Source organism: Biomphalaria glabrata, chromosome 13 (assembly GCF_947242115.1).
Source record: "Biomphalaria glabrata chromosome 13, xgBioGlab47.1, whole genome shotgun sequence".
In the NCBI taxonomy this organism is placed as follows: domain Eukaryota; kingdom Metazoa; phylum Mollusca; class Gastropoda; family Planorbidae; genus Biomphalaria; species Biomphalaria glabrata.
In genome coordinates this window covers 21600988-21619088 of record NC_074723.1, presented here as the reverse complement: position 1 = coordinate 21619088, position 18101 = coordinate 21600988, and the positions used below count along the sequence as shown (strand labels likewise).

The 18101-nt window shown below is 36.6% G+C and overlaps 1 protein-coding gene across 4 annotated transcripts; it reads left to right on the top strand.

Annotated features, from left to right (window-relative positions):
* The first annotated feature begins 249 nt into the window (after window positions 1–249).
* Window positions 250–17246, top strand: LOC106057398 (uncharacterized). Of its 4 annotated transcripts, none has more exons than XM_056009238.1 (10): window positions 252–472; window positions 1353–1460; window positions 2926–3050; window positions 6087–6156; window positions 8717–8781; window positions 9432–9576; window positions 10304–10380; window positions 13485–13695; window positions 14181–14269; window positions 15731–17246. In XM_056009238.1, exons 2-9 carry the CDS (start codon window positions 1380–1382, stop codon window positions 14253–14255), a joined length of 849 nt encoding a protein of 282 aa, XP_055865213.1. In that variant the 5' UTR covers window positions 252–472; window positions 1353–1379; the 3' UTR covers window positions 14256–14269; window positions 15731–17246. The 4 variants fall into 4 exon arrangements, with proteins under 4 accessions (XP_055865214.1, XP_055865213.1, XP_055865210.1 ...); XM_056009235.1 differs by having other exon boundaries at window positions 253–472; window positions 9429–9576; XM_056009237.1 differs by lacking the exon at window positions 252–472 and adding an exon at window positions 598–682 and having other exon boundaries at window positions 9429–9576.
* Window positions 17247–18101: the final 855 nt, after the last annotated feature.

The following is an 18101-nucleotide window of genomic DNA, read 5'->3' as shown; positions in this document are numbered from 1 at the left end:
TCAAGCGTTCTCCATTGTTAATAAGAATTTCTATCTTACCTCAACCATGGGCGTAGCCGGGGGAGGGGGGGCGTCGAAGTTCAAACCCCTCCGAAATGCTCTATAGGCTATATGTGGCTATTGGTGGTCTATTTTAATGAAAAACTATTACCCGGTATAACTGCGATGCACCTCTCTATCGCAAACTGAGGTTTATAAATAGAATCTTTTCCAGCACCATTGAGATTGAATGTGCACTAAATGGAAATATGATTTTTTAAAAAACTCCATTAATTATCGAATAACCAGATCTAGAGCATAGATGTAGATTTTAATGCATCTTCATATTTCGTGACTTTGATAATTATTAATTGTCTATTGAACTTTAAGATCTAGTAGCTTACAGTTCTCGCTCCTTTATTTTAAATCCAGATCTAGAGTCTATACCTAGATCTATAGGCCCTATAGATCTATTAGCTTTACGGCTTTAGTGGTAAGTCGTTTCTTTTTTCCTCGTGGAGAAAGTGAAAACTATTGAAAATCACTCATTCACCAATCGTAAATAAACACATTTAGCAACGTCATAATATTGATAAAAAAATGAAAAATACGTATCACGTGACATCCTTTATGGATTACATAATTTGTTTAGAAGATATATAGAACGTGGCTAAATGTTGTTTGTTTACGATTGGTGAATGAGGTCCATTGTTACATATTCTTTATGTATGATTATTTTAAAACCTTTAATTTAAGTATCAGGATGATTCAGATCTAGTCTTGAGTCTATATGTATTCTAGATTTTTTTTCTGTCAATTGTTATCATTTGATAATAATAATAATAATAATAATATGTAATAAGAATAACAACAACACAATTGTTAATTAGGCTACCGTTAAGTAGATTATCTATATGATATTGTTGACTATTAAAGCAGACAAAAGAAGAAGCCCGCTGTATTAAAGTTTGTTTTGTATATGCTTACATCCCATGATTATACATGTAGCCTAAAGTTCCCTTTCAGACCTTGTGGTGTATAGTTTACGAATGTGTCATGTGACCAGCACAACGAACAACCGCCTTTACTTTTCCACAACTAACGTCAGGTACCCATTAAAGTTGGGTGGACTCAGATGCGCCCAAAGATCCCAGAATTAAAAATTCCAGTCTTCACCAGGATTTGAACCCAGGACACCATGTTCGGAAGCCAAGCGCTGTACCACTCAACCACCGCGCCTCAAATGATAACACATGACTGGAAGTAGGAAGGGAAAGAGTCCGCCGAGACACTATCTTTTCATTATTCCTTCTTGTAAAAATATAAACCAATATAAACAAAATTAAAAAATAAATGTTTTTTTTTTTTGTCAGTCAGGACATTGAAGACAAACCAACCGCATGACAATGTTCGACAATAAGCTTTGGATGAAGGTGCACATAGGGAAGAGTGGTCTACAGCCTTTGTTAGGAGTATATAAGGTGAATAATGTATATGTGTCTACAGCCTTTGTTAGCAGTAGATAAGGTGACTGTGTAATCTATAGCCTTGGTTGGGAGAATATAAGGTGAATTTGGAGGCCTCAAATGAAAATTAAAAAATAAAAAAAAACGGAAAATTAAAATCCCGCAATCTAATGAAAACATATCTACATTTAGGCTATACCGAGATCAATCAATACTTTTTCGACACTTTCTTTATTGCTAATCGAAGATGACCATAAGCCTAGATCTTTCCATTGTATCGCTTGAACCTGCATCTTTCGTGACCTATAAAATAGCCGATTCATTGACCGATTCGTTGACCTACAGCCATCCCCTTTTTGTTTGCCTTTTGACGCAGCAGACTCGAAATAACGTAGGCCGTAATTATCTTCTTTTTTGAAGTAACGTCTGTAATATATAAGATAACTCTAATTTATTCTCAACATTTTCACCAATAGGTCTTCTAACATTAGCAGTCTAAGAAGTAAAGCTAAACTTTCGTGAATAAACATAGGATCATGGTAAAAACTTAGAGCTAGTTTAGCAGACATAAAGCAATAGAGCTTTGCTATGTTTGAAATCTGATCCACCAAGTTTCGCTGTTTTTTTGTCTACATTTTTTTCTACGTGTAGTCTACGTATGATTATCGCCTATGAACGGGTAGGGCCGATCTTAGGTCACTGCAACCTATGCGGCTGCAGTGGGCCCCACATTTTTATAGGCCCTGCGCTATATCTAGGTGTAAATTATTAAATTAAACCATTTTAACTTTTTATTAAAAGGTTCCGAGAGTTCTGAAATTGCAAAATATACGAAAATGCCATGAAAATTATTAAAATCTTCTGAAAACTCATGCAAATCTCCCTTAAAAACAGTCGACAAAATTGTCATTTCGGGGTGTCATTCAATATGGAAAAAGCCAATCCTACTCACGCTTAAAAAAACGGCAGTGTCAGCTTTCATTTATTAAAAAAAAGTAATAATAAAGTGAATGTTAATCAAATCAAGAAGTTCCAATACTTAATTTACTTTTAATAGTCACTGGCATGTAAATACATATTTAAATCTATTTCGACCTCTTAAAAAAAAAAAGAATGTCCATGCATTCTATACATTTTGCTTATACAGAGTTGGAAATAGCGATATTATTTCATAAATCGATAGATTGCTTTCTTTAACAACGACATTGCAAATATAAACCACCCTTCACAAGTGTATTTTTAAACTCAATTTAAATACAATATTGTACAGGTTAATTGACATTCAATGCGTCTTTAAAGTAAACGTTAATGTTTCGATGAACTTTGTGGACCTCTATTAGCCACGGACCCGGGCGCAATGAACACCCTTTACGCTGATCAGAAGCTTGTTTAGAGATTTATTTGTATAATGGAATACACCCATAATCTTCTAAGAACATAGAGCAATGTACGTTTGACATGGTTTATTGCATCGTTTCAGCCTCGGAAATGTGATTGTGAGCAAGTAACGTCTAACGCTATGTCAACGACAGGCAACTCTAGCAGGGTCTGTTCTTTTCGGTTACCACTCATGGATAGTCCTGCCGACATAGAGTTTCTGAGAAAGTAGGGTAGCTATTCTGTCAAACAATCTATTTATCTATCGACCATTCTTTTATGATAATAACCTACATAACTTTATTCCAATATGAAAACATTTCAAGGTAACCAATCAGCTAACTGAAATATAAAAATATTTCTTAACAAACTACCTGCTTTTCAGCTTATCTATCAATTTTTGTTGGGGTAAGTGAAAGCGATTGGTCGTTGTGCTGACCACACGACACGTTTCATTAATGAGCTTAACATCATCAGTCCTTTCTTTGCTCTTCCAACTCAAAAACATGGGAGCAATTTTTTTTATTTTTGCATGGCCCAATATCTAAATTATCTTGTAGATCTAGCTTTGGGCTTAAACAATATACATATAAACAGTGGCGTCACAAGGGTCAGTGTCACCCGGTGCGGTAAGCTCAGAATAATAATGTTGTTTTTTTCTTTACATTTTATCAAAAGCGATTACATACATTTAAAATGTACAGATTGCTGATTTGAGAAACATTGAGTTGAACATTTTACTAGAGATTATTTGATAACTACTTACGGAAAAGTTTTTAAATTATACTAGTGTTTCTCAGCTGCTTCCAAAACGGCAAATCAAGCACTGAACAGGTTTACGTCCTGCAGAGGGTGTTGATCAGTTTTGTAGATTAAAAAAAAGTTTGATAGCGTCCATCGGAATCACTGTGGAAAATAGCAAGAGAATAAGGCATTTTGCAACAATTTGTCCAGATTCAGCGACATGTCTAAAGCAAATCAAGCTGCTGTGTTACAACAGACGGTGGAATTCTTCAACACCTAGACGGATATGAGATGAGGGCATATCTTATCCCCATTTCTCTTTCTTGCAGCAGTCGACGATGTAATAGAAATACATTAAACAGGCTGTATTTGAGTTCCCATGGCGTAAACCAAACCGAGTTGGATTTTGCTGACGACATAGCATTACTTTGAAATACAATTAAATGTTTACACGAGATGACGGATAAAGACGCCCTCAAAGTTATGCATATTGGGTGCAGTTTACCCAGTACCCCACCAACGTTGGTCCTACAGATCTTGAACAAATAGAAAAGTTCACCTATTTAGGCAGCGTTATCACAAACAATGGAGCTGCATATCATGGCGCTGCATGTCGGATTGGAAAGCAGGAGCAATCTTTCTAAAAGTACGGCCTATCTGAACAAACAAATCAAATAGCATGGAGATTAAAATCCACCAACTCAATACAATCATTGTCCCAAAGGCCACTTGCGCTTCGAGACGTGGAATGTTGAAAAGAGGCTGAGCAGTGATGGCTGAGAATGATCCTACGAATAACATACCGAAATATTGTACCAATAGAGAAATCTTTTCCCTCGCAGGCATTCGCCCTCTAAGGGAAGAGGCGACTGAACGTTGATTGACATTTGTGACACATATCATTAGACAAGACCAAACACGTTTACCAAAGTCAGACTTAAAATGATAGCCGAAAAAAGTCATGGCCGTCCACGTTTAATCATGGCGACACACCATTTTAGAAGGAAAGTGGTTGTGAAAGTGGCCTAAAACTGATTTATGTACAGAGAGCTTGCAGCCCTATGTGTTGAATGGCGCAATGGGGGCTTATGATTTTGTGTTGCTCAACATTTTACAATAAAAAATGTTACGTCGCCACTCAACTGATCAGATAAGATGTTTGAGGAAGCGCCTAAAGCTCACTCAGAGCTTCCGGGGAGAAGCTCCGGGCTCCAAGTGTTGTCTACATTTGTGAGCTTCGGAAACTCTTCCTCCTGGCGTCTACAATGTATTATTTTTCTCACCCGGTGCGGCCCGCATCCCCGCACCCCTCTAGTGACGCCACTGCATATAAACATTTTCCTATGAAGCTGAATTGCCAGACGTTGTCGGAATATAGATATAGGTTTGTAACAAAAGCAATAATAAACTTTGCACTAGACGTAAGAAATGGTTGGTCAGTCTAAACAGCTAGTACGACTAAACCAATTATTAATATAGAACTTGAAATAGGCCTAAACATAAACGAGCTTCTTTTAAAACAAAACTGAATATAACTTGTATTTATAAATGTACACAGACACAATTTGAAAGTAGATACATGTAGTAACACAAATTATGATTTCATCAAGATATAACTGACTCAAAACGTACGTCTGTTGTGTCTCACGTCTCTTCTCTTTCAACGTTCACACCAGTATTTAATTAATTCAATACTTCAATTACGACATAGCACCTCGTGGTTTCATCAGGAAACTTATAAGCATACACCACCTAAACATCCGCTGTACCATTAATAAATTATATCTGAAAAACGTCGGCCTACACACGCTTCATAACATTCTATCTTTTAGTGTACTCCACAGTGTGATGCATACGTAACACATACCACATAATTGTTGCATTTTTCTTACAATTCCTCTTATCAGCTTGCAATCTCTTTACTGGAAACCCCCCCCCCCCCCCCCAAAAGCTGGACATGAATCTCAAAAACGGATCGACCGATTTTCCAAGAATTTTACCATTTATGTATAGGCCCATCTTTGGGAAAAGAAATACTAGCTGATCGGCCACACATAGAAAACCCTGATTTGACCGTTATAACGTTTGAAAATCCAATCTTTTTAAAATTTAACTTGGTCTGGAGACTGGAGGTCTAGACAATATATATCTTGAACACACATACGTTAGCGGGTATTCCGGCATGCATTCATTTAGGAGTTAACTAAATAAATAGACACTTAGGACCATTTTTCACTGAGTCTCGGTCTATAGACCTATTGCCGGGCTAGAATTTTCTATATCATATATCTAGATCCATATCTATACTAGAATGCTGTCCTTTAATAGTTAAATGTCTGGATGCATATTATGAAATTAAAATTGTCTATACTCTGAGTAGATTTATATTCATTAGTTGTTTAGAGCGAAGTAATCGCTTTTAACAAAAGTCATCAGCTTCATAAAGTAGGAGTTGCTTTTTTAAGAAAGTATTTTTTTTTTTTTATATTTCGTTTTAATTTAAATTTTACTTGTTTTCAGCAAATTTGGTTGGTGCATGCCCAGAGAAGAGCAAGTCATTCGATCTCAGACTCTGACAGTTGCTCCCCCTGTAAGCAAAACGTATTTTTAGTATCACTTGGTAACTTGATGTTAGATGTCACCAGGTAGACTTAGCAGAGTTTTAGTCTCTAACTAACAAGAATGTCTAGATTGATACATAGAAACACTTAGAACGTTACTTCCTTCTCTTTGTGAGTAACGTAAGTAAAGTCTGTTTTTTGCTAAGATAAGTCTTGTTGAGCTAGTGTGAACAGATATGTAAGTAAAGTCTGTTTTTTGCTAAGGTAAGTCTTGTTGAGCTAGTGTGAACGGATACCCTCCATGTCAAGTACAGCTACCTCTCTACTACTAAGTCTATAAACAAGACATGTAACGTATAGTAATAGCAGAAGGTAGGTACCAAGGTTATTGAGAGAAAAGAGTGAAGAAAATATGGTGACATATAGATAAGCCCCGAGGAGTACTCGAATCACGAATCAGCTCTGTCGCCTACGTTAGAACCAGTGTAACACCCTCTTTAGTGTTGTAGAAATAAATGTCCTAATTATTTTTTTACATGAAATATTAAATATTACGCCACTGCCGTGTAATTTTGCTATTTAAAAATACTAGACAGCATTGATCTGGAATAATCTGGATGATGTTATAAATGCCTTTGCACGACGTGAGTCGATATGAATTGAGATTTGTCACTTGTGCATTATCTTGCCAATAAACAACGGTATTACTCTTTAAAAGAATCTTAATGATTACTTTTTGCTAATTTTACTTATATACTGTACCAATTGAAATTGGGGGCGATTTTTTTTTCCAAACCGTAACTCTAACGCCATGTTATTTCTCCGACACCCAATCTCGGATAAAGCTGAAATTTTGCATAATTATTTCTTTTACCTGACAAGACAAGAATCAACACACAAAAATTAATCAGTCATAGCTATTTGTAATTAATTATCAATTATTAAATTTTCGGTATCTCAAACAAAGGAAAGACATTTTACTTGACTGAAGTGGTGGTATAAGCTGAATTAGTTCCCTTTATAAGTCGAAATTTGAAACAAACAACACATAACTACACGATCTTTTATAGCCATTAGCACCTCACTAGCAGAGTGGTTATTGTGTTGGCTTGAGGAGGCGTGAGCCATGAGTTTCAATTCAGTTCGTTCCATTTTTTAAAAAAAATAAGCATAAGCTTTTTTTAAAAAAGTATTTTTTCCTTTTTTTCACTCGAATTACACCAGACCATTTCATGATTTCAACGGAAACTTCTCAACCTATACAACCTAAGCTGTCCTCTCCCCTCTACGCAGGGTTACGTCATAAGCACGCACATACACTCATAACACTTGTCATGTGCAACTACAATACTGAATCTATACTATGATATATACAACACACTACTATCATTTAATCACTTCAATGATATATTAACACAATTGTTACAAAAATAGTTTTTGTGGAAACACAAACTCAACATCGGTCCCCGAAGTGGTCCTCTCAAGTAGGTAAATAGCCAGGTTTCAATATGTTCAGCATAAATTAGGAGCTAAGAACAACTACAGCTCTGTCTCCGCCAATACAAAAAGAGACGTGTGCGTATCGCAATGGTAGCCAATACTATTGTATTATTAGGCTGTCTGGCGATATGATACCACAGGATACGGAGATTTATTAATGTTATTATCTTATCTTTTAAATGACATTAGGATGCGTGGTCGAGAGGCTAAGTACGCTTTAACTTGGCTTGGTTTAGCTATCTATGAAGGGGGCCTAAAGGCAGCACGGAAAACTCTCTTAGATACCCCCTCCACCCCCCCACTAGTCCACAAATGAGATTGGACCATTCTGCGTATGCTATAAGCATGAAAGTAGCGTTATTAAAAAAATAACAATAACAATGTTATTGGATGATTATTTAATTGATTGTTTTGTCCTGGACTATTCTCCCATTCAAGGCCTCAAGGAAGAATTTTTTTCCCTTCGGTTACATGTGAAAGTACATTGTCTGTATAAGTTATACTATAATTATACAATTAGAAATACTGCGTACTGATTGTTGTACTAAATTATATACATACTAAATCCATCATTTCTTTCTTAAAATAAAAGTAAATAATTATTTAAATAATAAGTATCTTTTATATAAGAGAAAACATTTAATTTAATAATAAAAATATTTATATCATTATTTTAGAAGGAAAATTTTTAAAATATACACCATAATGTCCACCCGTATTAAGAAAGTCTCCCGTGTTGTTGTTTTTTTACTGTTAATAGTGAATAGTTGTTAAAATTATTTATTTTTATGAAAAAACCTTGCATAGTTAGTTTCAAAACAAACAACAAAAAACACAAAAAAAAAAAACGGTTTGCTAGAAAACAAAAAAAAAGCAGTTGCATCAGAGAGTTTGAAAGATCTAAAACATCATGATGTCCGTTTCTCAATGTCTTTTCTAGTTTTCGCAATCAAAACGGGACGGACGGTCAGTCGGACAGACAGACAACACAAAGCTAATTGCGGCTATATCCCTATCTGGACCGCTAAAAAATACTATATCCCCAACATATGATTGTAGACGCTAATACATTTTTTTAAAAACGTTTAGGGTGCATATAACAATCCCGCATTACGTAGTACAAGCTCAACTACTGTTATTACCAACAGCTCAAGGTAAATATCATTTTTATTATTTTTATTTTTAAAAGAGAGAGAGAGAGGAGATGGAAGAATAACTTGTACAAGCTTAAATATACGAAATACAAAAGCTCAATGTAAATATCATTTTTATTATCTCTAATATAACAAGGTTTCGTACACTATGCTCTTAAGCATCAGCACACGGGCGTAATACGGGTGTTTAGAGGGTTCAACCACCGCTCTCGAAATAAAATACATCACACCTTGTTTACATATCAGTCGCTGGGATACATTCATAAATTAAATCAAGATTTCAAGACGAAAAAAAACACCAAAACAACTACACAGCAAACTACAGTAACTAAATTCCGGGGGGGGGGGGGCGTTTTGAGTTATTTGAGGGTTTCCGCCCACAACAAGATAAAAAAGGAAACAAAATTAAAGTTACCATGTTCCATGAGCGTAGCCTGGGAATGAGGTTTACCCCCTCCCCAAATAATTTGTCAAAACTATCACTCCATTAATAAAGTGCAGTGAACAGCAGATGTGATATTTGAGCAGCATTGGTTTCTTAAGAATATTGATATTAGACATTTTAGTAAATGCATTTTTGAAGTTTAAAATAATGAACAAAACGCTTAGTGATATTAACGATACCGATTTTTTTTCTTTTTGTTCAGCAGACGACAAAAAATGCAAAGTGTCTACTTCAGACATCATTTTGTATCCAAATCGAGCGCGCAGTTGGACAGAGAAAAACTCATGCATAAAATTACCGAGGAACTCAAAGAATATGAAAAGTCTCAAACATTTTTATTTGATTCGAGAGTGAGTTAGCATCTCAGTCAGTGATATTTTGTACACACACTTTTAAAAATAAAAGTGGTATGTCTTCACATATGGCCATCTTCAGTCGCGAAGATAAATGCCTAGGCATAAAGTTTTGGTCGGAATGATGTCGCCCATACAGAAGTTATCCCCTCTCTAATATATATGTTTCGTGGGAGGCTCTGCCAGGGTGTCGAACTATGTGCTGCCTAAGGATCACCGCTCTTGATTTTTCCTCAGGGTTTACTTCCGAAGTCTTCCCTAATGTTTGGGTATAGCTTCAAAGCAGTGGAGATTTGAATTCAGAGTTATCCATTTCTTAGTAGGTAGCCAGCCAAGATTAACGAGTCCTTTATGTCCTAAGCTTTACTGCTTTAGGTGCCAATTCTTCGCCTTTACAGTTATCCAGTCCCAATATCTATCTATCTATCTATCTATCTATCTATCTATCTATCTATCTATCTATCTATCTATCTATCTATCTATCTATCTATCTATCTATCTGTCTGTCTTTCTGTCTGTCTGTCTATCAATTAATCTATCTATCTATCTATCTATCTATCTATCTATCTATCTATCTATCTATCTATCTATCTATCTATCTATCCATCCATCCATCCATCCATCCATCCATCCATCCATCCATCCATCTATCTATCTATCTATCTATCTATCTATCTATCTATCTATCTATCTATCTATCTATCTATCTATCTATCTACATTAGCTTGCATTTGATGCTGAATCTGGAAATGAAGTGAAACAGCCATCTAAAAACAGACGCAGGGCATCTTCTGTTGTCAGGTAATTATACAATACCGTTCCATTCAAGACCCAGCAGTCCCTAAAGTCACTTGAGACAATGCCACTTGAGACAAAGTCAATTGAGACAAGATCATTTGGGATAAAGTCACTTATTTTAAAGCCTTTTGTCATCATGTGTGTCATAAACTCAGCAAGGTAAAAAAAAAAGAACATAAATAATAACATTGCCAAAGACATATTAGGAAAGTCTATGTTCCTGAAAAAAAAATTAAACAGTTACACTTAAGAATCAGACATCAGACGTCTGTTTAGAAAAGAAAGTCCTAGCTAGCTTATAGCTGTATATCTCTTGCAGTGGCAAAGGACGATGGAGAGCAGGGCTTTGGAACATCGTGTGGACTCAAATTTTATTTTTTTTACAGATGACGTCAGTTTTGAAATGTTTGAAAGAAAATGAAGTCGTGGACTGCCGTAAACACATACACAAGTAACGATTTAGAGAAACAAGGGATCATGTAGGCCTACCTCTTTAATATGGAAATGGAGGAATCCAACTAAGTGCTTACCTGACTATCAATCAAGTCAGAGTTTGGTGTCAGTGATGCCCACTATACGACCCCGTTTAGCGGTGCTGTCCTGCCCCTCAACATTGCTGCCCACAGCGAGGAAATCCGAATATGAAAGAAAAGGGGAAAGAAAATGCATTCCATTGGCCCATGAGGAATTGCTTTGGCTCTTCCTGAAAACGTGTATACTTCACTGATGTACATACATCTATATTCTATATATATAATTCTCTTCATCGCTCAAGAGTTTGGACACCAAGTAATGGAAAGATCGCTCTTTTATTTCTGCACGTCGGACGGACTAGAGTTACCCCACGTAATTTTAGAGGGGAAAAAAAAGGAGGGGGGGGGAGAACAAGTAGTATTCACCCGTCACTAAATAGCAGGGCCGGCCTTAACCATTTTGACCAAGAAGTCATGGAAAGAGAACAAGTTATCGACTATTCACCCGTCACTAAATAGCAGGGCCGGACTTAACCATTGTGGACCCAATGCGAAACGGATTTCGCGGGGCCCAGTTTGTGTAGGGATACGGATAATAAGTGAAAATTAAGAGTTTGTATTAGAAAATATAATCGTATTTGCATTTTATTCATTCTTTACTACGCACAGAATTACTACACAAGCCTTGCGTGTAGCGAAGTCATACAGTATATCATAAAAGTTTTATTTCCTACATAGATCACGCTCAGTAGCACGAATTACCAAATGTTTCAATCTATCTACGAGAATTGTTGACCTCAAGCAATTTTTCATTAGTTTGAGGGTCGAGAAGCTTCTTTCACTAGATTCCACAATAACGGGTATTGAATAATATCTTTTTTTTTATCGCCGTAGGATTGGCGTTTTCCATATTGAATGACACCCCAAGATGTCATTTTTGTCTATATATTTCAGGAGATATGTATGAGTTTTCTAAAGATTTTAATAATTTCCGGATATTTCCAGGACTTTTTCGTATATATTGCAATTTCAGGAGATTTCCAAGAGCTCCTGGTAAATCGACAGGAGGCCGCGGGAAATCTATCATTAAGTTATAAAATGGTTTAATTTAATAATTTATACACCTAGAATTAGCGCGGGTCATATGAAAGTGCGGGGCCCACTGCGGTTGCATAGGTTTCAGTGGCCTAAGGCCGGCCCTGCAAAATAGCTGCGTATGGTACGCCGCCGGTCGACTAGTAAATAATAATTAATTTACTACATAGAACTATGAATGTTTTCTAGAAACATCGCTGTAAATCCAGAGCAGACGTCGTTGTATGTGGCTTGTCCAACCTCAAAGACAATGGATGCGTCCATATAAATTTACTCTGGGGCGCATTTCTGAGCCTTAGATAAAAAAACAACATGACTTGCCTATGCACAATGAACCCTCTCTCACGAATCTCGCTGATGTGATTGAACAGAATGCTTTTTTTTATTACATTTAGCACCAACTCGTTTGCAGAAGCTGGTGGAGGGAATATCCTTGGTGATAGTCCTGCTAAAGTCTCTTGAATAATAATAATAATAATAATAATAATAATAATAATAATAATGTTGTCGACAAATGCCGAAAATGTGGAAATGTGGGCGAGTCGATTGAACACATTATGGCAGGATGCCCAGCCCTATCAGAATCAGCCTACCTAGGTCGCCATAACCAAGTTGCAAAGTTAATACACCAACACCTGGCTTTGACGTAATAATTGATCGGTAAGGACACTCCCCCTTATTATAAATACTCTCGAGTCTACTGAACATCTGCTGTACTTTGATAGGCCTATTCTGACCGACAAAACGGTAGATTTCAATCGCCCGGATCTGCTGTTCATCGATAAAAAAAGAAAAAACCGCTACCATTATCGATATCGCCGTACCACTGTCTCATAATTTAAGAAAAACTGAGATAGAAAAACAAAGAAAATATGGGAACCTGGGTTTGGAGATTAAGCGTCTATGGAAATTGTCCAAAATAACAATATACCCCATTGTTATATCAACCGAGGGGATAATAACAACTGACCTCTCAGACACCTTCAAGGCCCTTAACATTCCTAGGAACATCTTCGTTGCCTGTCAGAGGGCGGTATTGCTGCAGACCTGCCACATCACCAGAAAATTCCTCAGTGGAAACTGTTAAAGGGACTACGATGAATTTTGTTTCTCTTTAGCGAAACTCGACCCTGGCAGCGCCAGAGAATGACTACTCGTTCATTTCTAACATAATAATAATAATAATAATCTTTTATTGTCCGTTCGGAAATTTTTCTTACAATTTGTGCATTACACCAAATACCGAAATAATACCGAAAGGCAGCGGGGGTTTGAAATAAGAGTAGAAGCTTTTTCTTCCGAATTAAGTGTCTCACCCAAACGAAGCTGGACTTAATTATCTGAGGCTTTTAAAGACGCAAACCATTTAGGAGAAGGATATTATATAGGGTAAAAATATATTAACCCGGTTATAAATAATGAATAGCCCATAGGGGATTATTTTTTTTTAAATTAATTTACAGCATACAGCACATGCACGCACACATACAGTCACAAAATGTGAACCGAAAATGATGATTATTTCTGTATACTCTATAGGCACGCGGAAATCCGCAACAAGGAGATGGATAAAATCTCTACGAGAGCCAGAAATACCTACCAGGCTCACCTCGACCTGCTGCAAAAGAAAATGTCCCAACAAATTTCCTCGGATGACGAACTGACCCGCAAAGTGCACTTACAGATTCATACGAAAAGAAATGAAGAGAGACAGGATGCTTTGTCTAAAATAGTGAAACTGGAGAATGTGGTAATTGTTGTTGAAATAGTGAAACTGGAGAATGTGGTAATTGCTGTTGAAATAGTGAAACTGGAGAATGTGGTAATTGTTGTTGAAATAGTGAAACTGGAGAATGTGGTAATTGTTGTTGAAATTGTTAAACTGGAGAATGTGGTAATTGTTGTTGAAATAGTTAAACCGGAGAATGATTATATGTTAATCTATCTATCTATCTATCTATCTATCTATCTATCTATCTATCTATCTATCTATCTATCTATCTATCTATCTGTCTGTCTGTCTGTCTGTCTACCTATCTGTTTGCCTGTCTGTCATTAGGCTAAGTATCTATCGACTAATCTGGTCTAAATTATTTTATCTTATCAGCTCTGTTAACATGTTTAATTACATGCATTGTGTCGCACGATCACCGTGTCGTTTCACCTCCGATTCTCTTTGATAAAGGCATAATGTACTCCTTGCTTACATGTTTGTTGAATATTGTGTCTATTTAGCGGCTTCAGTATAAGAATAGTAAAGCTCAAGTCCAGCTCTCCGGAGTCAAAGAGAGAGAGGACTCAGAGACATAAAGAATGTGATATCAGTAAGGAGGTTTGCTTTGTTGTCCATTTAAAATTTTAAATGTTACGCCTTATCTACCTTAGCAGCATAGAATTGAGCTGGACGAACAGACAGGAGCTAGATAGAAATACGTAACAATAAGTTTTTAATACACAGGTCAACCCAGAATAAAACCAATCCTTGTGCGATAGAACAAACTAATGTAAGATTTATTCATATCTATAATTCTTTGTCTTGGGTGATATTATCCAGCGTTTCTCGAAGTGTATGTGGTGGGGGGAGGGCGTGCTTGTTAACGGGGTCGGAGAAATTCTATTTATTTCTCCTTCATTACAGTATGTAACATTTATTTTGTAGTTATATATATAGGTTTGAATTGTAACCAAGTAAAGATTTCATTATTACCAGTGCGCTCAGTGGTCGAATTGCTTTTGTAGACTTTGAGGAAAGAGGTATTTGGGAGAAGGTTTCTTTAGGGGGTCAACAAATTCAACCTAATAGCCGCCTGTTAGAAGGCAAACCATTTTAAGTCACTCAGTCACACATCCTTTTTTAGGAGCTAAGATCATTTGTCTAGTCAAACTCAGACCAAAAGCTGTAGAGTTGTTCCATTTTATACGACAAGTTGATGATGTTCTAAGCGCTTCCCTTTGTAGCACTGCAAAACACCATGTTCTAAGCGCTTCCCTTTGTAGCACTGCAGAACTCCATGTTCTAAGCGCTTCCCTTTGTAGCATTGCAGAACTCCATGTTCTAAGCGCTTCCCTTTGTAGCACTGCAGAACTCCATGTTCTAAGAGCTTCCCTTTGTAGCACTGCAGAACTCCATGTTCTAAGAGCTTCCCTTTGTAGCACTGCAGAACTCCATGTTCTAAGCGCTTCCCTTTGTAGCACTGCAGAACTCCATGTTCTAAGCGCTTCCCTTTGTAGCACTGCAGAACTCCATGTTCTAAGCGCTTCCCTTTGTAGCACTACAGAACTCCATGTTCTAAGCGCTTCCCTTTGTAGCACTGCAGAACTCCATGTTCTAAACGCTTCCCTTTATAGCACTGCAGAACTCCATATTCTAAGCGCTTCCCTTTGTAGCACTACAGAACTCAATGTTCTAAGCGCTTCAATTGTAGACAGCAGAACTCCATGTTCTAAACGCTTCCCTTTGTAGCACAAAATGATTTCAATAAGAAAGAAGCTTTAGATTTCCACTCCTTGACTTAAACAAGTAGTTTCCTACAAATGGGCAGCCAGGAATTTTTTTCGGCGAGGTTTTATGGGAGGGAGAGTAATTTTCCATTTGAGTTTGAGTTTTATTTTGGTTTATTTTGGTCTAGAGTCTAGATCGTAGCCTTACCTAAATTATTTACCTAAACTATCTCTCTATCCCGGGACTGCCGCCACAAATATTTAAGAATACTAAATAAAACCTCGAGCTGTTAAAAACTTTAAAAGACTTCCGCTTTACATTTTAATGTTGTTGTTTTTTTCAGGTGTTGTACAAGTACCCAGTGATACTCGACACATGACATAGATCTAGACATGGATATACTTACTCTGTTTTCACAATGTTTTGTAAAATGCTTAACCTGTTTTCGATGTTCCTTCGGAGTTGAATATAATCTACTTCCTCGTCCAAACCTCCCGCAGGACGATTGGGGATGGCAGCGGACAGGGTACGAACGACAGTCCAGCGCGCATACCGCACGACCAGACAGGCATTTCTCTGTGAGGGAGTATTGTGTCTGAATCTACTATTACCGTTTATTTTCTTCAAATAATACTATTCCAATATAAGACTATAGAAGACTTATCAAAAGACCCAATTTGAAATTCGATTCTTTTTTTTTTAATTAACACAGAATAATTTTAAAAAAGGGTGGGGAGGGAACAAAAGATTTAAATGCCTATTAATATAAATGTCCATGATTGCCAATTTCTATAAATATTCCTGGGTGCATATTTTTATAAGTATGTCTTATTTCCTGTTTCTATAAATATGCCTCTAAAATGCCTGATCGCCAATTTCCATAAATAGACATATGCCTATTCTGTCACTGAATTTATAATACCTCAGACTGAAAAATTTTCATACTTTTGACTTTCGACTTACTAGGAAGACAAACGCAAGAAATGTGTGACTCTATTTACGACGACCACAACGACAATGGGCGTGTACTAATAGTAATAGCTCTCTTATTAGATAGGCTTCAATAATGAAGGCCTCATTCCACAGACTTGAATAGATGTTGACCTATATGTCAGTAGCCTCAAACAAAGGTTCGGAGATTTAAAGCAAGTTTAGTTAAGTAGATTCCATTAATTATTTTTTTTTATTACATAGGAATAGAATTATAAAGATATTATATATGGAAGTCTAATTGTAGTTCTAAGTTACTCAAACGGAAATTGACTGTTATAGAATGGGGGAAATAACAGCAATTCTTTACTGTGAATATAAAAAAATGAATGACAAAAAGTTGATACTGGAAACAAACTAAGAATGTAAGGCGAAGGTTGAAACTACTTTGTCTCCGATCTGTTTTCTTTACCGAAACGACTTCTTTATTCTCTGATAAAGACAATGGGTATGAATTTTTAATATTGCCTTCTTTCACCCTGTATATCGTTACTGTAGATTCTGGTGAACCGGACCAACATTGGCATGCGATCATTTTTAAGGCCAATTACCTGTTGTTTTTTTCGATACATAAACTTGCCCTGTATTAAAGATGGTTTCAGTACTAAAGAATTCGGTCCAATTAAGAAACCGGTCCTTTCAACCGGGTGACTGCCTGGTTGAGTGGTATGCGCTCTGAACTATTGTCTCGATGTAACTGGTTCGAAACCTGCCCGCCGACTAGCACCAGCCGTCCTTAAAGCGAATTGGGCGAGGATGTAATAATCTTTAATTCTGAAGGATATACGAACCAGTGTTTTGTTAAACAGGATTTGACTGCACGACCGAAGACTGACATTTTGACTGCAATAAAATAAAATAAAAAAGTAGACCTTAAGTTGTTTTGTATAGGTCCGAGAATAATTAACATTCTAAATCAGTAATTAAGATATATGTATCTTTGCACCACTATACTATTATACTATACTTAGGCCTAAGTGTTGTCATTGCAAAACTAGTTTTTTTTTCCCAAATAGACAGTTAATAATAAGCATAAGAAGGAATATGCTATCGAACCTGTGCTGCAAAATCAAAAAGGGTTAGGTGAAATATAAGAAGGTGAATACAATGTTTGATAGCTTGTCAAGAACACATAGACTTAAAGAACCGCTGCAGAATTTTAGAGTAACAGATAGAAATCAATGAACGCCTACAAAGGAACAAAGATAAAGGTACATCCTATATGCTAGGATAAATTCGTACAGGTACTCCTTCTTCCCTATTGCCATAAGAGCATGGGATGGATGGCTTGAATCAGCCGGGAAAACCATTGGCTAAGTAGAGTTTAGGTCTATAATACATTTACACAAGAATTCGAGTTGGATTTAATTATTTTCTCCTTTGAAGGAACTTCTGTAATGTATAAGTTAAGAAATATAATGTAAATGGAAAAAACCTCAACTATATTTCCTTTATGTTTGATCCAAGAACAGAAATAAAAATATATGGTCATTAATTTTATATGCTTTTCTAAGAAACGCTTTTAAAGACCAGCTTAGGCGCCAACTTGCTTTTACTGACATAGAAGAGAGCACCTGGTTGCAGGCGTCTTCAGAACGAGACTTCTGGAGGTCACTCACATTTGAGATAAAAAGAAAATCCACTGCCGAGGACAGACGTAGACGGCGAAAAGAAAATCTAAATCACCCACCGGCGGACAATGATTATGCCTGCGGTAGATGTGG